The following is a 21920-nucleotide window of genomic DNA, read 5'->3' on the forward strand; positions in this document are numbered from 1 at the left end:
ACTCTCTGAGGTCATTAAAGATCCCATGGCACTTATCGTAAGAGTAGGGGTGTTAACCCCGGTGTCCTGGCTAAATTCCCAATCTGGCCCTCTACCATCACGGTCACCTAATAATCCCCAGTTTACAATTGGCTCATTCATCCCCCTCCTCTCCCCTGTAACTATTCCCCAGGTCGTTGCTGCAAATGAGAACGTGTTCTCAGTCAACTTACCTGGTAAAATAAAAAATACAATTTTTTTTTTTGAGAAAGCAACAAAAATCAATAATGATAGGCCTAAACAATTTCGGCCATAATGTCCATTTGCCTTTCGGTGAGTATTTATTCTTATGTGGCGCTTGAATGAACTGCCAATCATATGCTCAAATACAAATAGCATGACATTAACACTGCGACAGAGTAGGTAAATGTTGAACTGGCCCTGTCGAGAACCACTGGCCCGGCGCGTTTTTACTGGCCAGCGCTAATGTCGGAATCTGCACGTGAAAGAAAATAAATGAATGTGCCAGAAAACAATAGCCTAAATGGATTTCGACTCATTGTTTCCACATTATATATGGGAAGCAAATTCACTCACATTGTGGGACATACAAATGCATGCTCTCTTCCTGCGTGTAGAGAAATTTGACTGCAACCATAGCACACACACACCCATGTACTGAGAGGCGGGACCGACAGCGCACTGTCCAACCAGCAGTGTTTCCCTGTCATCGCTCACTTTGTGACTGACACGCGCCTGTCCTATCAATAGATCACTAGAAGATGCATAATGTTCATTCTAGCAGGAGAAGGCTTGGCAGACTTTTTTCTGGCTAGCGAATTGAAAAGTAGCCTAGTTAATTTAAGTGGGAAAGTGCCTGGCTGAAATTGAGTCTGTAATCGGCTGTATAGCCAACTGCCGGCGCTAGTTGAAAACAAGAAATATAATTTCATCCTACCTGCAGCAGCAGGGTGTGCGTGCGTTTCTGAATAGAGTGCTTCTAGGAAGCATTCTTAAAGATGCAATATGTATCTTTTTGGGCGACCCGACCAAATTCACATAAATGTGATTTATTGATCTGTCATTCTTATTGAAAGCAAGTCTAAGAAGTGGTAGATCTGTTTATAAACTCAGCAAAAAAAGAAACGTGCTCTCACTGACAACTGCGTTTATTTTCAGCAAACTTAACATGTGTAAATACTTGTATGAACATAAGATTCAACAACTGAGACATAAACTGAACAAGTTCCACAGACATGTGACTAACAGAAATGGAATAATGTGACCCTGAACAAAGGGGGGGGTCGAAATCAAAAGTAACAATCAGTATCTGGTGTGGCCACCAGCTGCATTAAATACTGCAGTGCATCTCCTCCTCATGGACTGCACCAGATTTGCCAGTTCTTGCTGTGAGATGTTACCCCACTCTTCCACCAAGGCACCTGCAAGTTCCCGGACATTTCTGAGGGGAATGTCCCTAGCCCTATCCCTCCGATCCAAAAGGTCCCAGACGTGCTCAATGGGGAGATCCGGGCTCTTCGCTGGCCATGGCAGAACACTGACATTCCTGTCTTGTAGGAAATCACACACAGAACGAGCAGTATGGCTGGTGGCGTTGTCATGCTGGAGGGTCATGTCAGGATGAGCCTGCAGGAAGGGTACCACATGAGGGAGCCGACCGCATTATCTACCAAGAGAATTCTCTTCGATTATAATCACAGCGGTGTATATCCCCCCCCAAGCAGACACCTCGACGTCCCTGAAAGAACTTCATTGGACTCTATGTAAACTGGAAACCACATATCCTGAGGCTGCATTTATTGTAGCTGGGGATTTTAACTAAGCTAATCTGAAAACAAGGCTCCCTAAATTTTATCAGCAAATCACGTGGACTGGCCAATATCCAGCAACTTTGCACAGCTATTGAAGAGAAGTGGGACAACATTCCACAGGCTGCAATCAACATGCTGATCAACTCTATGTGAAGATGTGTCGCGCTGCATGAGGCAAATGGTGGTCACACCACTGATTCATGCACTTACTTTTTTGAAGGTATCTGTGACCAACAGATTTATGTATTACCATTCATTTGAAATCCATAGACTAGGGCCTAATGAATTTATTCCTATTGACTGATTTCCTTATATGTAACTCTAAAATCTTTGTTGCATGTTGCATTTTTATATTTTTAAGTGTAATTAGGGTCACCGGTACACTGACCAACGCTTTGGTTCTTATTAGGGCTGGGAATTGCCAGGGACCTCACGATACAATATTATCACGATACTTCGGTGCCGATACGATATGTATTGCGATTCTTAAGATTCTATATGCCCCTCATACTCAACTCTGGACCTCGAAGCCAGTTCCACTGCTTTTCCCCCCCATTTATTTTCTTAAACGGACACTATTTAGACCTGTGTCACCAGGTGAGTGTAATTAATTCAGGTATAACAGAAAACCAGCAGGCTCTGGACCTCGTAGGGTAAGATTTGAATGCCTCTGCTATATGCATTGCGATTCGATACTGTGATTTTGAGATTCAATGTTCCAAAAAAACATTGCTCACCATATTTCTGCAGCAGATGGTCATGACAGAGCCATGACAAAACATGTGTTGATCAGTCATGGAAAGAAAAGTGCTGAAAAATAAATTGGCTCCCTATTTAAAAAAATGGAGAACAAGCTATGAAGGAAAAATACTGCAGTTTTGGTGCATGTACAGCTGTCTAGTGGCAAAATTATATTGTGATATTGTCAATACAATAAGATATTTCATCCAAAATAATATCCCTATATTTAACTATACACCCCCCTCCCATCACTAGCGAATACTGCACTAACGGACTCCTGTTCAGACCAGTGTGTCACAGCTCTCCCTCGCTGTAGACCACGTGAGTTGCTTCAGCCAGGCTACTTTTAATGTGGTCAACTGGTGAATGTGTAGCCATCAGTGGAGTTAGCATTAGCCTCATTAGCTAGGCTAATCAGGCCCCAGATTAGTGGATCATGTCTACACACGGTGAGATTTAAAACCTATAGGTATAGCAGCAATAGAATGAGGATCAGAGCATTAGTACGTAAAATGACAGGAACAATAAGCGTTAATCAGTCTGTGTTAATCAGTCTGTGTTAATCAGAAAATTAGTCTGCATTTACCCCCCCCCCATTAATTGGTTGAGAGTAGCCTACATGCAACTGCCTCAGGCAGTCCTCAACACAGGCCTACTACTATACCACTATTCAGGCTGCTCTGCTGCCATAGTAAATCCTCTTGCGTGGCATGGCCAGTGCTCAGGCAGGGCAGTGGTGTAAAGAAGCTTAGCAGCAGGCCTTAGTCATGTGACCACCAACATAGGCGCTTCACTGTCAGATAAAACACAGAGAAGGAGAGGTAGAGTTGGGAAGAGGGAGAGAAAGTGAAGGAAAGATGGATTTTTTAAATATATTTTTATGGTTTTTATTTAACCTTTATTTAACTAGGCAAGTCAGTTAATAACAAATTCTTATTTATAATGACGATAATTCCAAAAGGCAAATTACTTTCTGCGAGGATGGGGGCCTGGATTAAAAAGAAAGAGAGGAAAAAAAAACATTTAAATATAGGACTAAACACACATCACGACAAGAAAGACAACACAAGCAGGGTGAAAGGCATAGAGCTCGCCATCTTGTAGTCCTAAAAAACTGAAATGAGTTACCTTTGGTTCGTTCAGCCATTCCTATGGGGGAAATGAATAAGGAAAATAAGGTCTGAGGCTTATAGGAGATCTTTAAACATTTTGTTCTATGAGATAATATCAGTGTATTATCACGACCTGTATGAATATGAAGCCTTTATGTGCTTGTTTGGATTACATAAATGCTTCCCAATTCACAAAAAGTGATGTTAGCTGATGAAGATTTTCATAGAACAACATTTATAAGATATGTTAAGCCTGTGTTTACTACATACCTTCATTTGGGTGTCTGATATCCCCATAGACATTGGCCAATGAGCCATGGCTGAGTTAGTGCCAAGTAAAAACCCCTGCAGAGAGACAAAGCTGTCCCGTTTCATAACTGACTGTCTGGCTCTGGTCTGGGGACAAGGTTAGGAGGTGAGACTAGACTGTTGTTCTGCTGCCTGTGTAACCGATGTGAAATGGCTAGCTAGTTAGCGGTGGTGCGCGCTAATAGCGTTTCAATTGGTGACGTCACTCGCTTTGAGACCTTGAAGTAGTGGTTCCCCTTGCTCTGCAAGGGCCGCGGCTTTTGTGGAGCGATGGGTGACGATGCTTCGTGGGTGACTGTTGTAGATGTGTGCAGAGGGTCACTGGTTCGCGCCCGGGTCGGGGCGAGGGGACGGACGTAGAGTTAAACTGTTAAATTGATGCTGTTGAACCGGATCACTGGTTGCTGCGGAAAAGGAGGAGGTCGAAAGGGGGGTGAATCTAACCGATGTGAAATGGATAGCTAGTTAGCGGTGGTGCGCGCTAATAGCGTTTCAATCGGTGACGTCACTCGCTTTGAGACCTTGAAGTAGTGGTTCCCCTTGCTCTGCAAGGGCCGCGGCTTTTGTGGAGCGATGGGTGACGATGCTTCGTGGGTGACTGTTGTAGATGTGTGCAGAGGGTCACTGGTTCGCGCCCGGGTCGGGGCGAGGGGACGGACGTAGAGTTAAACTGTTAAATTGATGCTGTTGAACCGGATCACTGGTTGCTGCGGAAAAGGAGGAGGTCGAAAGGGGGGTGAATCTAACCGATGTGAAATGGATAGCTAGTTAGCGGTGGTGCGCGCTAATAGCGTTTCAATCGGTGACGTCACTCGCTTTGAGACCTTGAAGTAGTGGTTCCCCTTGCTCTGCAAGGGCCGCGGCTTTTGTGGAGCGATGGGTGACGATGCTTCGTGGGTGACTGTTGTTGATGTGTGCAGAGGGTCCCTGGTTCGCGCCCGGGTCGGGGCGAGGGGACGGACTAAAGTTATACTGTTACACCTGCTGGGCCTGGGTGTAGCAGTAGGACTGAAGGCCAACTCTGTCTGGGATGTAAACACACTATGCCTCCCCTGCTGATGGAGTAGTGTTATTACTGCTCTGTCCTGAATGGGCGTGGTTTGGATTTGGTGTTCAGTATTCTGAGTAGTCTGACAGTGTCTATTTGACATTTTCTTAATGGATGTTTTTGAATGAACTTTTCTTGAATGAAAATGATTGAACTATCTGTCTGAATGACACACTTCTTGACTCAACATGGTGGTTTTTTAAGTGGATATGCTGCGGTCATGTTTTTTGTTTTGATCTCTCTACTGACCAGCCATTTCTCCCGCACCTCTCTGCAGGTCCTCTCCTCTCTCTCCCCCGCCGGCGGGCAGGCAGCAGGTTGCCATGGAGAACTCGTCGGTGGCGTCCGCGTCCTCAGAGGCTGGCAGCACGCGCTCACAGGAGATTGAGGAGCTGGAGCGCTTCATCGACAGCTACGTGCTGGAGTACCAGGTGCAAGGCCTTCTGGGAGACAAAAACGAGACGTACCTGGACGGAGACGACAAGCCCCAGTCCCACATTTCACAGGTTAGCTAAGGCTAAGGCTAAACGGGACCAGAGTGGCAACATTGATGCTGATACAAGTAGTCTAGGCTTGTCGCGATACCGACATTTTAACAAACGATACCAGACCAAAGTATCACGATACCAAATAGTATCGCGATACCATGGTGGGAAAAAATCAGTGGCCGAGCATCCTGTTCCCTCCGTCCCCGTTCTCCAAAAACATGTCATTGAAATTCACACTTCCACTTAATGCAAAACATTACATTTAACTTCCCACTGTTCAGTGTATAGTAGAATACGGCATAGAATGGCTGATTTGCTCATATTTGTTGGAGGAATGGTAGGAAGGAATATGCATCAGTGTAGGCTGCTGGAGGACGGCTCACAATGGAGCGAATGGAATCAAACGCATAGAAACCGTGTGTTTGATACCATTCCGCTACAGCCATTACCACGAGCCCGTCCTCCCTAATTAAGGTGCCACGGCCTCCTGTGATATACATGTCATGATATACATGACACACACACTCTCCCTCCCTCACTCTCATAAACACACACACCACTCTCTCGCTCTCCCACAAACACACCCACTGCTCCCAACTTTTAAAACGTTAGGCACCAAACAATTTAAGAAGCAGCAGAAATATATAGATGTTTCGATATAGTTTAGGCTTGCATTAGGCCTGTATGAATCCTACCATTTTGAAGCACATCTTATGAGTATCAAACCCTTTTTCTTTCTTCCTGTGCCTAAACCTACTGTCAAGTTACCAGGTTGTTAGCTAGCTAGGTAACATGACTGAACATCGTTGTTTGTTATTAAACCAATAATTAGCGACCCGGGATTAGTTTAAAATAATTGATTCAATTGTTTTTTATTCCCCTTAATCAATCTACACACAATACACCATAATGACAAAGCAAAACATGTTTTTTGAAATTTTGCACATTTATTTATTTATTTATATATATATATATATATATATATAAAAAGAAATATCACATTTACGTAAGTATTCAGACCCTTTACTCAGTACTTAGTTGAAGCACCTTTGGCAGAGATTACAGCATCGAGTCTTCTTGGGTATGTATGACGCTACAAGCTTGGGACACCTGTATTTGGGGAGTTTCTCCCATTCCTCTCTGCAGATCCTCTCAAGCTCTGTCAGGTTGGATTTGGAGTATTGCTGCACAGCTATTTTCAGGTCTCTCCAGAGATGTTAGATCGTGTTCGAGTCCGGGCTTGGGCTGGGCTGCTCAAGGACATTCTGAGACTTGTCCCGAAGCCACTCCTGCATTGTCTTGGCTGTGTGCTAAGGCTCATTGTCCTGTTGGAAGGTTAACCTTCGCCCCAGTCTGAGGTCCTAAGTGCTCTGGAACAGGTTTTCATCAAGGATCTCTCTGTACTTTGCTCCGTTCATCTTTGCCTTGAAGAGAGCAAAACAACATCCCCAAGTTATGATGCTTCCACCACCATGCTTCACCGTAGTGATGGTGCCAGATTTCCTGCAGACGTGATGCTTGGCATTCAGGCCTGAGAGTTCACTCTTGGTTTCATCAGACCAGAGAATCTTGTTTCTCATCGTCTGAGGGTCTTTAGGTGCCTTTTGGCAAACTCCAAGCGGGCTGTCATGTGCCTTTTACTGAGGTGTGTCTTCCGTCTGGCCACTCTACCCTAAAGGCCTGATTTGGTGGAGTGCTGCAGAGATGTTTGTCCTTCTGGAAGGTTCTCCCATGTCCACAGAGGAACTCTAGAACTCTGTCAGAGTGACCATCGGGTTCTTGGTCACCTCCCTGACCAAGTTCCTTCTCCCCCGATTGCTGAGTTTGGCCAGCCGGACAGATCTAGGAGAAGAGTCTTGGTGGTTCGAAACTACTTCCATTTTAAGAATGATGAAGGCCACTGTGTTCTTGGGGACCTTCAATTTTGCAGAAATGTTTTTGTACCCTTCCCCAGATCTGTGCCTCGACACAATCATGTCTCTGAGCTCTACGGACAATTCCTTTGACCTCATGGCTTGGTTTTTGCTCTGACAATGCACTTTCAACTGTGGAACTTTATATAGACGTGTGTGTCTTTCCAAATCATGTCCAATCAATTGCATTTACCACAGTTTGACTCCAATCAAGTTGTAGCAACATCTCAAGGATGATCAATGGAAAAAGGATGCACCTGAGCTCAATTTCGAGTCTCATAGCAAAGGGTCTGAACACTAATGTAAATAAGATATTTCAGTTTTTTATTTTTAATACATTTGCAAAAATTTCTAAACCTGTTTTTGCTTTGTCATTATAGGGTATTGTGTGTAGATTGCTTTATTTAGTAATTAAGTTGGAATAGGGCTGTAACGTGACTGTGGAAAAAGTCAAGGGGTGTGAATACTTTCCGAAGGCACTGTAACTCTAAAACCCAAACCTGGTGGCTCTCGTACGTGCACAGAAAGCAGGCTAGTTTACCTCATGGGATGCATAGCCAAACAAAAATTAGTGGACAACATTGACTAGCTGGCAGAGGGTGGAGAAGGAGAGATTTGTAAACTTCTTTCTTTCCACCATCATCACAAAATAGTGTTGAGTAATTGTCATTCCAATTTTTCCCCTCTCTCTCCCTCTGACCTAGTGGACAGAGGACTGCAATGACAAGAAAGACGGGAGTTGGTCACCCTCGTGGGGGAGGGGCTCCACCAAACCAGTGAGTGTTTTGGACTGTGTGTGATGTGTCTGGATTCTGTAGGAAATGCTGGCTGGCTGAAGGTCGACACACAACACACAGCTGTGCTGAACCTCCATGTACGATCATTGATTAGGGGGAAACGAGATCTCAATGACAGCAAAGGTTGCTAACATATGGCTCCAGTCAGACATGCATACAGCACATTACTGCTGTTTCATTGGGTGTCTACTTCTTTGGTCGTATAGCAAATGCCCTTAGGACACAACCGTCATAAATAAGCAAGCTCCATGCTAAAAGAGACCAGATGCATTTTGAATTCAACTTATTTCATCTCTGATTTATAGCTTTGCCTACGATGTATCTCAGTTCGAGGCTCTGCTGAAGTGTAGGATGGATGAAGACAAGTGTTCATCACTTGCAAAATGTAGGCATAAGTGAGTTTCCACCGAGGCATGCTGGCAGCTGGGCTGATAACATATCCAGACTGGCTGGTCATAAATTGAGAACTCTCTCACTAATCTGCCTCCTATTTCCATGGGCTTTATGGTGATAGTGTGTTTCCATAGCTAACTACCCTGGGATATCATGGTACAGTAGGTGTTGTTCTGTCAGTGGTGGAATATACGGGGGCTGTAGCCCGGTTTTATAGCTGAGAACAGGGTCGTGTTCAGTTATGTTCCTGAATGCTGACGTCATAGCCAGGGTTCTTCTAGTCTGGTGGATGGGGCTTCCCCCATGTGCCGCCTCCGGCTTTGTGTTTGTCTGTGCCTGTTGGCAACGACGACGTGGCAGAGTGCATTTGCCCGTGTCTGCTAGCACAGGGCGCAGGGAGACACGCACGTCTCTGGCTCTCTCTGTCTCCTCCTGTTTCAACCAATGGTGTGTGGTAGAGGTCGACCGATTTATGATTTTTCAACGCCGATACCGATTTATTATTTTTATATATATTTGTGATGATGACAATTACTACAATACTGAATGTTCAATGAACACTTATATTTTAACTTAATATAATACATCAATAACATCTATTTAGTCTCAAATAAATAATGAAACATGTTCAATTTGGTTTAAATAATGCAAAAACAGTGTTGGAGAAGAAAGTAAAAGTGTAATATGTGCCATGTTAAAAAGCTAACGTTTAAGTTCCTTGTTCAGAACATGAGAACATATGAAAGCTGGTGGTACCTTTTTAACATGAGTCTTCAAAATTTCCAGGTAAGAAGTTTTAGGTTGTAGTTATTATAGGACTATTTCTCTCTCTACCATTTGTATTTCATATACCTTTGACTATTGGATGTTCTAAAAGGTACTTTAGTATTGCCAGCCAAATCTCGGGAGTTGATAGGCTTGAAGTCATAAACAGCGCAATGCTTGAAGCACAGCGAAGAGCTGCTGGAAAATGCAGGAAAGTGCTGTTTGAATGAATGCTTACGAGCCTGCTGCTGCCTGCCACCGCTCAGTCAGACTGCTCTATCAAATCATAGACTTAATTATAATATAATAACACACAGAAATACGAGCCTTAGTTTCTGGATTTGACCATATTAATGACCTGTCATTTCGAAAACAAAACGTTTATTCTTTCAGTGAAATACGTAACCGTTCCATATTTTATCTAACAGGTGGCATCCATAAGTCTAAATATTGCTGTTACATTGCACAACCTTCAATGTTATGTCATAATTATGTAATATTCTGGCAAATTAGTTCGCAATGAGCCAGGCGGCCCAAAATGTTGCATATACCCTGACTCTGCGTGCAAGAGAAGTGACACAATTTCCCTAGTTAATATTGCCTGCTAACATGAATTTCTTTTAATTAAATATGCAGGTAAAAAAATATATACTTCTGTGTATTGATTTTAAGAAAGGCATTGATGTTTATGGTTATGCTTTTTTCGCAAATACGATTTTGTTAAACCATCCCCCATTTGGCGAAGTTGGCTGTCTTTGTTAGGAAGAAATGGTCTTCACACATTTCGCAACGAGCCAGGCGGCCCAAACTGCTGCCTATACCCTGACTTTGTAGCACAGAACGCAAGAGAAGTGACACAATTTCCATAGTTAAAAGAAATTAATGTTAGCAGGCAATATTAACAAAATATGCAGGTTTAAAATATATACTTGTGTATTGATTTTAAGAAGGGCATTGATGTTTATGGTTAGGTACACATTGGTGCAACGACAGCGCTTTTTTTCACGAATGCTCTTGTTAAATCATCACCCACTTGGCGAAGTAGGCTGTGATTCAATGATAAATTAACAGGCACCGCATCGATTATATGCAAAGCAGGACAAGCTAGATAAACTAGTAATATCATCAACCATGTGTAATTAACTAGTGATTATGTTTTATATGATAAGTTTAATGCTAGCTAGCACCTCGTGGAGTGCAATGTAATCAGCCATAATCCATGTCCAAAAATGCCGATTACTGATTGTTATGAAAACTGCAAATTAATCGGTCGACCTCTAATGTGTGGTAGTGTTAGTGTCGGTTTGATTGTGTAGGACCGACCACTGCTTGCCCCAGGGTAAGCCCTCTTTTCCCCCTTTTTTTTCTCTTCGATATGATATGTAAAGCGATTCTCACTATTCTATTTGTTTTGCGGTTTCGATGTTCCAAACATATTTCTCTGTATATGTTTGATGCAGAGACACGAGAGAGAGAGGATGAGAAAATGAATTTTGATCAGTCATGGAAATGAAAGTGCTGAAAATATGTTCACGCACTATTTAAAAAGGTGGAAAACAAGCTATAGGATAAAATACCGGCGTTTTGGCACAAGTATAGACGCCTAGCGCTAGCTAACGCTACCTAGCAAAAATACAATATTTGTTTGAAGTATGCGTGCATGCGTTTGAGAGGAGGCAAACCCAAGGCAGGCGATTTCACACCAGCTCATCCTATTCTTTTAACACAGGCCTGTAAAGTTCTCCTCCTCCCTAAGGCACACACACACACCTTACCTTAGTAGGGCAGGGGTCTTCAAGTAGCTCTTAGCCCACCTATGAGGAAAGTACATGCATTTCTTAAAAAAAAAAAATTTGCAAACCCTCATAAGCTTATGGCTGCCATCCAATCAAAGCCACATTGACATTATCCCAACCCTGGTTAGCCACTATTGGCTTAAAAAGCCAAAAGTAACACAATATTGCCCCTGTCTGGTGCGTGGGTTTATCACTCCATGTGTAACCAGTTATCGATGCTAAGGATAACCGTCTTGTGGGTAGCTCAATGGGGTAGACGGAAATATTTTTCCGCAAAAACCTTCTCAACTAAATACAAAATAGGCTTACCTGACAGAACTATATCATCATTATTTGTATCAATTGTTTTGCAAACTCTCACCATGATGTGCTGCAGCAGTAGGCCCTTACAGGAGAAACCTCACTAGACTGACACATTCCTCTTACTAGATGCACAATTAAAGGGGATTTGCAGTGCAAATCTTTATTTATATGAAACAAATGTTTACCTTGTTTCTCTGTGAATAAGTGTCATATTGAGAGTTTGGGGGGGGGGAACCCAGAACAGAATTCAGAAAAATACAATAGAGCATTTTATGAGGCCTGCTATGCCAAATACTGTTTATGAACCACTATTTTACTGGGTATATTGACAGAAACACATTTATTTTACACCAAGGGCCCGGGGACACATTGCGGGGTAGAGGAGAAGATTGTGCCTATTTGTTTATTTAAAAGTAGCTCTCATGCTAGGAAAGGTTGGAGACCCTTGCCTTAGGAGCTCCCCATAACCAGGAATGCTGTTTCAGCTACATACTGTTTCAGCTACAAGCTACCTCAGGCCCTGATACTTACTCAAAGCCATCGCAGTTTATGTAAGTTAAGGTTGTGATTTTGTTCCAGTCGATGCCCTGACGTGGTTAGTATGTGCATGTAAAAATGATTCTATAGTTCGGGCCTATAGGTTGTGTATGGTAACAATACATTGATACTGTATGGTGAGGTGACCTGAGGTTGAAATAAATATTTATTTTTGGGTCAGTATTAATAGTTTGTACCTTAGGTCATAAAGGCATAGATAGATGGTCAGGTATGTGAGGTGGTTGTGTTGCTGGAGAGAGTGACGCAGACGCTGGGCTACTGCTGCTGCAGCCTGCCCTCTGGTCTTCTGGGCACTGATTCAGTCATCTGCTTCTTTGCTTCACTTTCATTTGAACTAAGCAGTTGGAGCCCTTTCTAAGCCCTTGTTTGCACACAGAGTGACTTGAGGCTGTCTTGTGGACAGTTGGGTTGGTTGTAGTCAGGTGAAGACTGCGGGTTCGAGGTTAGAGTGTCTGGGGTGTGTCGGTTTCTGAGGAAGAGATTTGAGGACCGCAGTTTCGGGATAGCAGTGTAACTGAATCGCTTGACTTTCTCTGGGATCACAGAGGACCTAGTTTTCACTTTCATCTCAGTCTGCACAGTCATGACTCATGTTGCTCCCAGATCTATCCCAGAAACAGAGAGCTATTCAGATGCTGATCAGGCCCTTGTGAGGATGTGTTGATTTTAGCCTAGGCTGCAGCCCAAATGGCTCCCTAATCCCTATACATGCACTACTTTTGACCAGGGCCGATAGGGAGACGCTGCTTTAGCCTTTCTCCCCCTCAGCTGTTCCTGTGGGCTAAGGAAAAGAAAAAGGAGCGGGAGGAAAAGGAGAGACGTATTATTTTTATATCTTCGCCTGATATATATTTTTCCTTTCCCAAGCACTAGGCTGTCATTTGGTGGGATAAGGCGGCTTGCGTTACGTCTGACAAATGACTTTGTGAGGCACTGATGAAATAATCAAATGACATGAAATTGAATGAACAGAGAACATGACTTTCTGGCCTGGCCTATTGAGTCTGTCTGTGTGGTATCTGCGTACAGTGTTGTGGGTCTGGGTTGTGTGCATCAGGGAGAGAGATTTTTTTTTTTTGTGAAACTGGGAGGTTGTCTTAAACTGCTCTGAGGAATGTACACACACAGACAGAAACCACTAGGGAAGGACTGGATATAAATGAGGGGGAACGGGTCACCAGGGGTTAGCGGAATACCCCAGCCAGCCAGTCGGGCAGGCAGTCTGTAGTAGGGTTAGGAGGTGTGTGTCCGTCCATCCACTGAACCAAGGTACTGACTGGCTGCTCTATTTGTCAACCTGTATGCATGCAGCCAGCCTGTACTAGGGTATGGGGCCAGACTGTGACCATTGGGACAAAACAGTCACTGGCTGCTGCAACCTTTATTCAGCCAGTAGCAGTCAGTTGTGCTTAGCAGCACTGAGTCAGAATGGCCATGGGGAGCTGTGGTTGCTCAGGGTTACCAGCCCTGTCAGCATTCTCCTTCTCCCTTTGCTACCCAACGTGACCAACGCCCCTCCCTCCACCCACACCTCTCTCTCTCTCGCTTTTTTCTCTTCCTCCCTCCCTCAGTGCTCATGGTAACATTCATCATGTAAATGGTCTTCAGACTCAGCAGCAGACACAGACCTGCCTGAGGTCTGTAATTGTCTATATCTCAATTTATTACCCCACACGCTGCTAACCACGAACTGTGGCTGGGAATATGTCAGATCCTTACTCTCCACTCTCCTCCCTCATAGATAATAGAAATGTGTCTTATTGACAATGCAATTAGCATTGCATATCACATGTTCTGCGTTTTCTGCAAAGGAGGATTTGATATGGTATTGATCTTAATCTCTCTCTTCCTCCCACTATCTATCTCTGTCTGTTTCTACCCCCCCCCCCCTCCCTGCAGGATGAGTGGGATCACAGTAGTAATGGCAGTACAGGGTCCAGGCCCAGCTCTGGCTCTAGACCTGGTTCAGGCTCCAGGTCTGGTAGCAGAGGGAGGAACAACCAATTCGGAGGGCCAGCCAAGGTACAGGTAACTAACCATACTACTGCTTTTACATTTGACCACCACGTCCCCAGACATTTAGCTCGATCATCAGTTACAGCAACAACAAAAAATGCGTGCCTTTCATGATCAGGAAACATCAATTCCTATATTTTCAGATACTTGAGGGAGGGTAGCCTATCTATTTGGCATGTAGCTAGCTAAGCAAACAACTTGTCATTTATCTTGCTTGTTGAGAGATTAGGCTTTTTTGGAAAGAGCTTGACATTTGCAAGTATTTGCGTTTAACTCGTCCTGGTAAAGTTATCTGTTACCAAATGGAGCAATATTTGGAAATAACTTTCTAGTTTATCCCCTGACAGTTAGCTCGTTAACTAGCCAAATTGATGTGCTCTGTCATTAGCTACTGTAACTAGCTAGCCAATTTAGCTAGCCAACTAGCTAGCCATCAGTTCATCTTGTAGCCCAAGGGTCTCCTACAGGTCCATCGTGAGCTACCAGTAGCTCGGAGCCCACCTATGAGTAGCTCGCCAAACAATTCTGAATGTATTTTTCACGTTTTCCACCGCAAACTGTCATGAACAAATCTCACACGTATCAGACACCTCAAGCTCCCGACTACTATCCAATCCACATTGACATTATCCCACCCCTAGTTAGTCACAATTGGCTTAAAAAGCCAAAGGTAAGACAATATCTACCAATTCATTTCCAGCAATATTGCCTGTGTGGTGCGTATGTTTGTCTATCATTTACTTCATGTAGCCAGTTAGCGATGATGATGATGATAACTGTCTTCTGGGTAAACAAACGTTCCCCTAAAACTTCTCATTTTTTTTTTTTTATATATATTTTTTTTTTTACCGTTATTTTACCAGGTAAGTTGACTGAGAACACGTTCTCATTTGCAGCAACGACCAGGGGAATAGTTACAGGGGAGAGGAGGGGGATGAATGAGCCAATTGTAAACTGGGGATTATTAGGTGACCGTGATGGTTGAGGGCCAGATTGGGAATTTAGCCAGGACACCGGGGTTAACACCCCTACTCTTACGATAAGTGCCATGGGATCTTTAATGACCTCAGAGAGTCAGGACACCCGTTTAACGTCCCATCCGAAAGACGGCACCCTACACAGAGCAGTGTCCCCAATCACTGCCCTGGGGCATTGGGATCTTTGTTTAGACCAGAGGTCCTTTAATGTTAACTGCAAAGTAAATGTGGGAAAAAAACACGTTTTGTATAGAAAAAAAAGTCCCTCATATCTGTTGTGATGGGATGATCATCTTTCCACTGAATGGTACTTTAAAGGATGTATATGAAACAAGGGGTCATGGAGAAGGAAACACTTCACCAGGCACCGTAGTATTATTTGTCATTCTATATGAGACCCCTTGACCTTTTCCACATTTTGTTACGTTAGTCTTATTCTAAAATTGATGAAATCGTTTTCCCCCCCTCATCAATCTACACACAATACTCCTTAATGACAAAGCAAAAACAGATTATTAGAAAATGTTGCGAAAAATATATATTAAAAAAACACTATCACATTTACATAAGTATTCACATCTTTTACTCAGTACTTTGTTGAAGCACCTTTAGCAGCGATTACAGCCTTGAGTCTTGGGTATGACGCTACAAGCTTGGCACACCTGTATCTGGGGAGTTTCTCCCATTCCGCTCTGTCGGGTTGGATGGGGAGCGTCGCTGCACAGCTATTTTCAGGTCTCTCCAGAGATGTTAGATCGGGTTCAAGCCCGGGCTCTGGGTGGGCCACTCAACGACATTCAGAGACTCCTGCGTTGTCTTGGCTCTGCTTAGGGTCGTTGTCCTATTGGAAGGTGAACCTTCGCCCCAGTCTGAGGTCCTGAGCGCTCTGGAGCATGTTTTCATCAAGGATCTCTCTGTACTTTGCTCCGTTCATCTTTCCCTCGATCCTGACTAGTCTCCCTGTCCCTGCCGCTGAAAAAACATTCCCACAGCATGATGCTGCCACCACCATGCTTCACCATAGGGATGGTGCCAGGATTTCTCCAGACGTGACACTTGGCATTCAGGCCAAAGAGTTCAATCTTGGTTTCATCAGACCAGAGAATCTTGTCTTTCATGGTCTGAGAATCTTTAGGTGCCTTTTGGCAAACTCCAAGTGGGCTGTCGTGCCTTTTTCTGAGGAATGGCTTTCGTCTGGCCACTCTAACATAAAGGCCTGATTGGTGGTGCTGCAGAGATGGTTGTCCTTCTGGAAGGTTCTCCTATCTCCACAGAAGAGCTCTGTCAGAGTGACCATTGGGTTCTTGGTCACCTCCCTGATCAAGGCCCTTCTCCCCCAATTGCTCAGTTTGGCCAGGTCGGCCAGCTCTAGGAAGAGTCTTGGCGGTTCCAAATTTCTTCCATTTAAGAATGATTGAGGCCAATGTGTTCTTGGGGACCTTCAATGCTGCAGAAATGTTTTGGTACCCTTCCGCAGATCAGTGCCTCGACACAATCCTGTCTCGGAGCTCTACGGACAATTTCTCTACGGACCTCATGGCTTGGTTTTGCTCTGACATGCACTGTCAACTGTGGGACCTTTTTATATAGACAGGTGTGTGCCTTTCCAAATCATGTCCAATCAATTGACTTTACCACAAGTGGGCTCCAATCAAGTTGTAGAAAAATCTCAAGGAGGATCAATTGAAACAGGATGCACCTGAGCTCAATTTCGAGTCTCATAGCAAAGGGTATGAAATCTTATGCAAATAAAGTATTTCTGTTTTCTATTTTTAATAAATCTGCCCAAAAATTTAAAAACCTGTTTTTTACTTTGTCATTATGGGGTATTGTGTGTAGATTGAGAAATACAATTTTAGAATAACAAAATGTGGAAAAAGTCAAGGGGTCTGAATACTTTCCCGAATGCACGATATACTGAACAAAAATATAAACTTAATTAACATGCAACAATTTCAAAGATTTTCCTGAGTTACTGTTCGTAGAAGGAAATAATTCAATCAAAATAAATTCATTAGGCCCTAATCTGTGGATTTCACATGACTGGCCAGCCCAGCCAATCAGAATTAGTTTTCCCCCCACAAAAAGGCTTTATTACAGACAGATATACTCTTCAGCACTCTACAACCCCCTGCAGGTGAAGAAGTCGGATGTGGAGGTCCTGAGCTGGCGTGGTGGCACGTGGTCTGCCTTTGTGAGGCGTGTTGGACGTACTGCCAAATTCTCTAAAACGACGTTGAAGAAATGAACATTAACCTTTCAGTGATACCCATCCCGGATCCGGGAGCATCCTCATCAAAAAAGCAGACTAGCATAGCCTAGCCTAACGGGACAGGGATATCATATAATATAATTTTCATGAAATTACAAGTCCAATACAGCAAATGAAAGATAAACATCTTGTGAATCCAGCCATCATTTCCGATTTTTCAAATGTTTTACAGCGAAAACACTATGTATTTATATTAGCTAACCACAATAGCCAAACACACAACGGCATATTTTCACCATGTTTCCACCGCATAGGTAGCTTTCACAAAACCCACAAATAGAGATAAAATTAATCACTAACCTTGAACAACTTCATCAGATGACAGTCTTATAACATCATGTTATACAATACATTTATGTTTTGTTCGAAAATGTGCATATTTATAGCTACAAATCCTGGTTTTACATTGCAGCCACCATCACAAATAGCACCAAAGCAGCCAGAATAATTACAGAGAGCAACGTGAAATGCATAAATACTCATCATAAAACCTTTATGAAAAATACATGGTGTACCGCAAATGAAAGATAAACATCTTGTGAATCCAGCCAATATTTCCGATTTTTTTTAAAGTGTTTTACAGCGAAAACACAATATAGAATTATATTAGCTCATCACAATAGCCAAACACACAACGCCATTTATCCACCGCAAACATAGCTTTCGCAAAAACCAGCAATAGATATAAAATTAATCACTAACCTTTGGACAACTTCATCAGATGACAGTCTTATAACATGTTATACAATATATTTATGTTTTGTTCGAAAATGTGCATATTTAGAGCTGCAAATCGTGGTTATACATTGTGAATACGTAGCAACAATTCACCAAAATCTCCGGAGATATTTTGGACAGTCATCTAATCAAAGAACTCATCATAAACTTTACTAAAAAATACATGTTGTACAGCAAATGAAAGATACACTGGTTCTTAATGCAACCGCTGTGTTAGATTTTTTAAAATAACTTTAGTAGAACATACAGCATGCAGTATTGTGAGACAGCGCTCACATATTCTCCGCCTTTTTGTAGCCAACATTTACCACAAAAATACGAAATAACATCATAAATATTCTCTTACCTTTCTTGAGCTTCCATCAGAATGTTGTGCAAGGAGTCCTATTTCCAGAATAAATCGTTGTTTGGTTTTAGAATGTCCATTTCTTCTGTCGAATTATGAACTTTGGCTAGCCATGTGGAGCTCACGTGTTCAAGAAATGTTTGCGCCTGGAACGAAAAATTCCAAAAGTCCCAATAAACGTTGAATAAACTGATCAAACTCGGTTGAAAAATCCTACTTTATGATGTTTTTCTCATATGTATCAAATAAAATCAGAGCCAGAGCAATTCGCCGTGTATACCGAACGCTTTTCAGAAGACAATGGCGAGTTCCCGCGCGCGCCGTCGAAAACTGACAAAATACCGGACCTGCCACTCCAAAAGCTCTTATTCTGCCTCACATGAAGCTAGACACCCCATTCAACCTTCTACTGCCTGTTGACATCTAGTGGAAGGCGTATGAAGTGCATACATATCGATAAATAAAAGCCAATTGAATAGGCAAGCCCTGACACAGAGCCTCGTTTTCAGATTTTTCACTTCCTGTATGGAAGTTTGCTGCCAAATGAGTTCTGTTTTACTCACAGATATAATTCAAACAGTTTTAGAAACTTCTGAGTTTTCTATCCAATAGTAATAATAATATGCATATTGTATGATCTAGAACAGAGTACGAGGCCGTTTAATTTTGGCACGATTTTTTCCAAAGTGAAAACAGCGCCCCCCTATTCACAAGAAGTTAAATTCTCTGGTAGTCAGCATGCCAATTGCACACTCCCTCAACTTAACATGTGTTGAGTGACACAACTGCACATTTTAGTGGCCTTATTGTCCCCAGCACAAGGTGCACCTGTGTAATGAGCATGCTGTTTAAACAGCTTCTTGATTTGCCACACCTGTCAGGTGGATGGATTATTTTAGCAAAGGAGAAATGCTCACTTACAGAGATGTAAACAAATGTTTGCCCAAAACTTGAGACAAATAAGGTTTTTGTGCGTATGGAACATTTCTGGGATCTTTTATTTTAGCTCATGAAACATGGGACCAACACTTTGCTTGTTGCATTTTATATTTTTGTTGAGTATATTAACATTTCATCCCTAATATGAAATTTAAACCAACAGTTTGCAAAGTACTTTTCAACGTTCTGAAGTAATGGACTTTGACAACACTCAAGGAACCAGTCAATCAACTGCAGCATATTACTATAGCAGTGGCCATGGATGTAACCTGGAAAAGGATGAATATTTTTGTTCGAAATCGATAGGCCATTGCCTAATACCAGAATTAAGATGGACCTGCCTATTCATTCATATAGATATCTGATTTTATACATATAAATACATCTATTATGAGCATCCAGATATGTGACAGGCCTATATGATCAATGGCTTGCGCTTCACATTTGCAACATGGATCATGCAACGCGCATGCCTGTACAGTCGCGATCTAATTTTGTGGCCATAACCCTTAACTACTTTGTTGGATAATTATCACAGTTGAAAAATTCATCAGACTAATTTTGGCTTACTGGAACATGACAGCCAGCCAAAGGTAGCCTACCTCTTCTTGAACTACTTCATAGATTTATTCAAATGACTGCCGCATTTCTGTTGTCAATACTGCGACCCCAATAGAGTAGTCTAGTAGTAGCTACAGTCGCTTAGGAATAGTTGAAAGTTGGCTGTAGCTGTAATGTGGAGATGAGGGCGCTCAAGTCTATTACAAGTGGCGCCTGGCACATCAATGATGAGAATGGCGCGTTTGATTTCCATGTCCACCAGCTTTGCACAGTTTCTGTAATCAATATATCTGCATCTAGCTACTCATAAAAGTAGCTAGCTAGCTAGACTAGTGAGTGCTTTGTTAACTTTTATTAGAAGTAGCCTACGTTTTGAAATGTTGGGCTGCCAACTCATCTCTCTCTCTCGTGCGCTGTCCTGTCCCTCCAATAATTGCTTGAATAGTGGGCTTGTCCGTGGAGTTTTCTAGGCAGAGACCATGGCGTGTTTTCTAAGATGAAACCGTGGCAGCTAACATTCAGACCTAATGACTACCCTCCCAGTCAGTAGCCTTTTGGACGTGTGTGTGGACTACTCCCCTTGATAGGCGTGGCGTCGGACAGTTAACAGGGGTTGTTTTGTCGAATGAAAAGACCTTTGACCCCTGCGTCTCATATTTGACATTACAAAATGACTGTGTTGTTATGATGACGTTACAGACGCTATGATCGGCACGTTGCCGTGATGAATAGGCCTATCTATCTACCTTGCAAATCACCTCGTCATCTATTTATCGCTCGATCAACATGGACTTCTGTGAATTATCTGTGACATGTAGTTTGACTACTGGGCTATTGTCGGAAACATTTTGTTGCTAAATAACTCCATAGAATAGCTACATGATGTGAAATGCTGAACGTGCGCACAGTGTTTGCAGTGCAACGCATTGATTCCTATGCCACCCGTGTAGTGAGTGGTTCCCCCCCCCAGTGATGTCGCAAAGCAATTGACAACTGTTTTTCAGGATCTCTGCAAATTACACATGAAGTAGTTTTCTTTTTTTAAATTTGGTGAAATGAGATTATTCTCGGTTGTGAATAGGCTACTGGGTGGTTGTCGGGGTTGATTTGCAACAGTTTGCCCTGTTTAAAATGTCTCATTATACACCCTTTAACGAGCGTCACCTACATCAATGTCAATGACTGTTAGTATTCAAGTTAAGTATTAGCACTGTGATAATGGACACCAAGATGCCTCTTTTTGATCAATATTAGCTGCAGTAGTAGACGTGTTCTGTCAAGTGATGTATAGATAATAAACTGTTGTAACGTGTTGTCTTTCAGAACGGGAACAGAGAAGGGTCCTTTGACATCCTGGGTACTGACATCTGGGCTGCTAACACCATGGACTCTCATGGGTACGTCATGTAACTATTTACTCAGTCATTACTCACCACCACACACACCACATTAACACCATGGACTCATGGGTATGTCCTGTATTGACCAACACGTTTCCTACCCATCAATGGATAGTGAAAAATATGCAGTATTACAAGCTTCTACAGATGTATAGCTTGTAGTCTGTTAACATTCATAGGCTTCATTGTCTTTATGGGTGGTTGGATGGGTAGTCCAGGTTAGCCTGACGACACATCCACATCGCTCCCGCCAAACACCACGCTCACCGAGGGTGGATTTGCATTCCTCCCCGACGTCTTGTAGAATGCAAACACGTTCTGATGGGTTGGGCAAGAGCAGGCCTCCACTAATCAAGTCATTGGCTTTGATACTCTGATTGGTTGGAGACTATCCAATCGCTGAATAGTTTGTTTTATAACCCCCTCATTTTGACATTGGCACAAATGACTTCTGGGATGGCAGTTTCGGAATGGATGTATAGGCTGATTGATAGAGCAGCGGAATTAACTTCAGGATGAGTCGACAGGAGAGTGGGTCGGTGTCTTCAGCTTTTGAAACTGTACACAGTCTCTTGTCCTCATAGTGGTGGCTACCCTCTCCAGACCAGACAAGCTGATGCTAGGAAAACAGTACCTG

General features: G+C 42.9%; 1 protein-coding gene across 6 annotated transcripts in view; it reads left to right on the forward strand.

Moving 5' to 3' along the window:
* The window catches only part of LOC139543579 (CBP80/20-dependent translation initiation factor-like), a 135294-nt gene that overhangs the window by 9376 nt on the left and 103998 nt on the right, over nucleotides 1-21920 (forward strand). For 3 of the 6 annotated variants that reach the window (XM_071349791.1, XM_071349788.1, XM_071349793.1), the window contains exons 2-5: nucleotides 5299-5527; nucleotides 8127-8198; nucleotides 13934-14062; nucleotides 21207-21280. In XM_071349791.1, the coding sequence (XP_071205892.1) occupies nucleotides 5345-5527; nucleotides 8127-8198; nucleotides 13934-14062; nucleotides 21207-21280 (458 nt within the window). In that variant the 5' untranslated portion in view covers nucleotides 5299-5344. The remainder of the gene's footprint in view (nucleotides 1-5298; nucleotides 5528-8126; nucleotides 8199-13933; nucleotides 14063-21206; nucleotides 21281-21920) is intronic. The other 3 variants (XM_071349789.1, XM_071349792.1, XM_071349790.1) reach the window with 2 other exon arrangements.

The sequence above is a fragment of the Salvelinus alpinus genome, chromosome 18, assembly GCF_045679555.1.
Source record: "Salvelinus alpinus chromosome 18, SLU_Salpinus.1, whole genome shotgun sequence".
Lineage (NCBI taxonomy): Eukaryota > Metazoa > Chordata > Actinopteri > Salmoniformes > Salmonidae > Salvelinus > Salvelinus alpinus.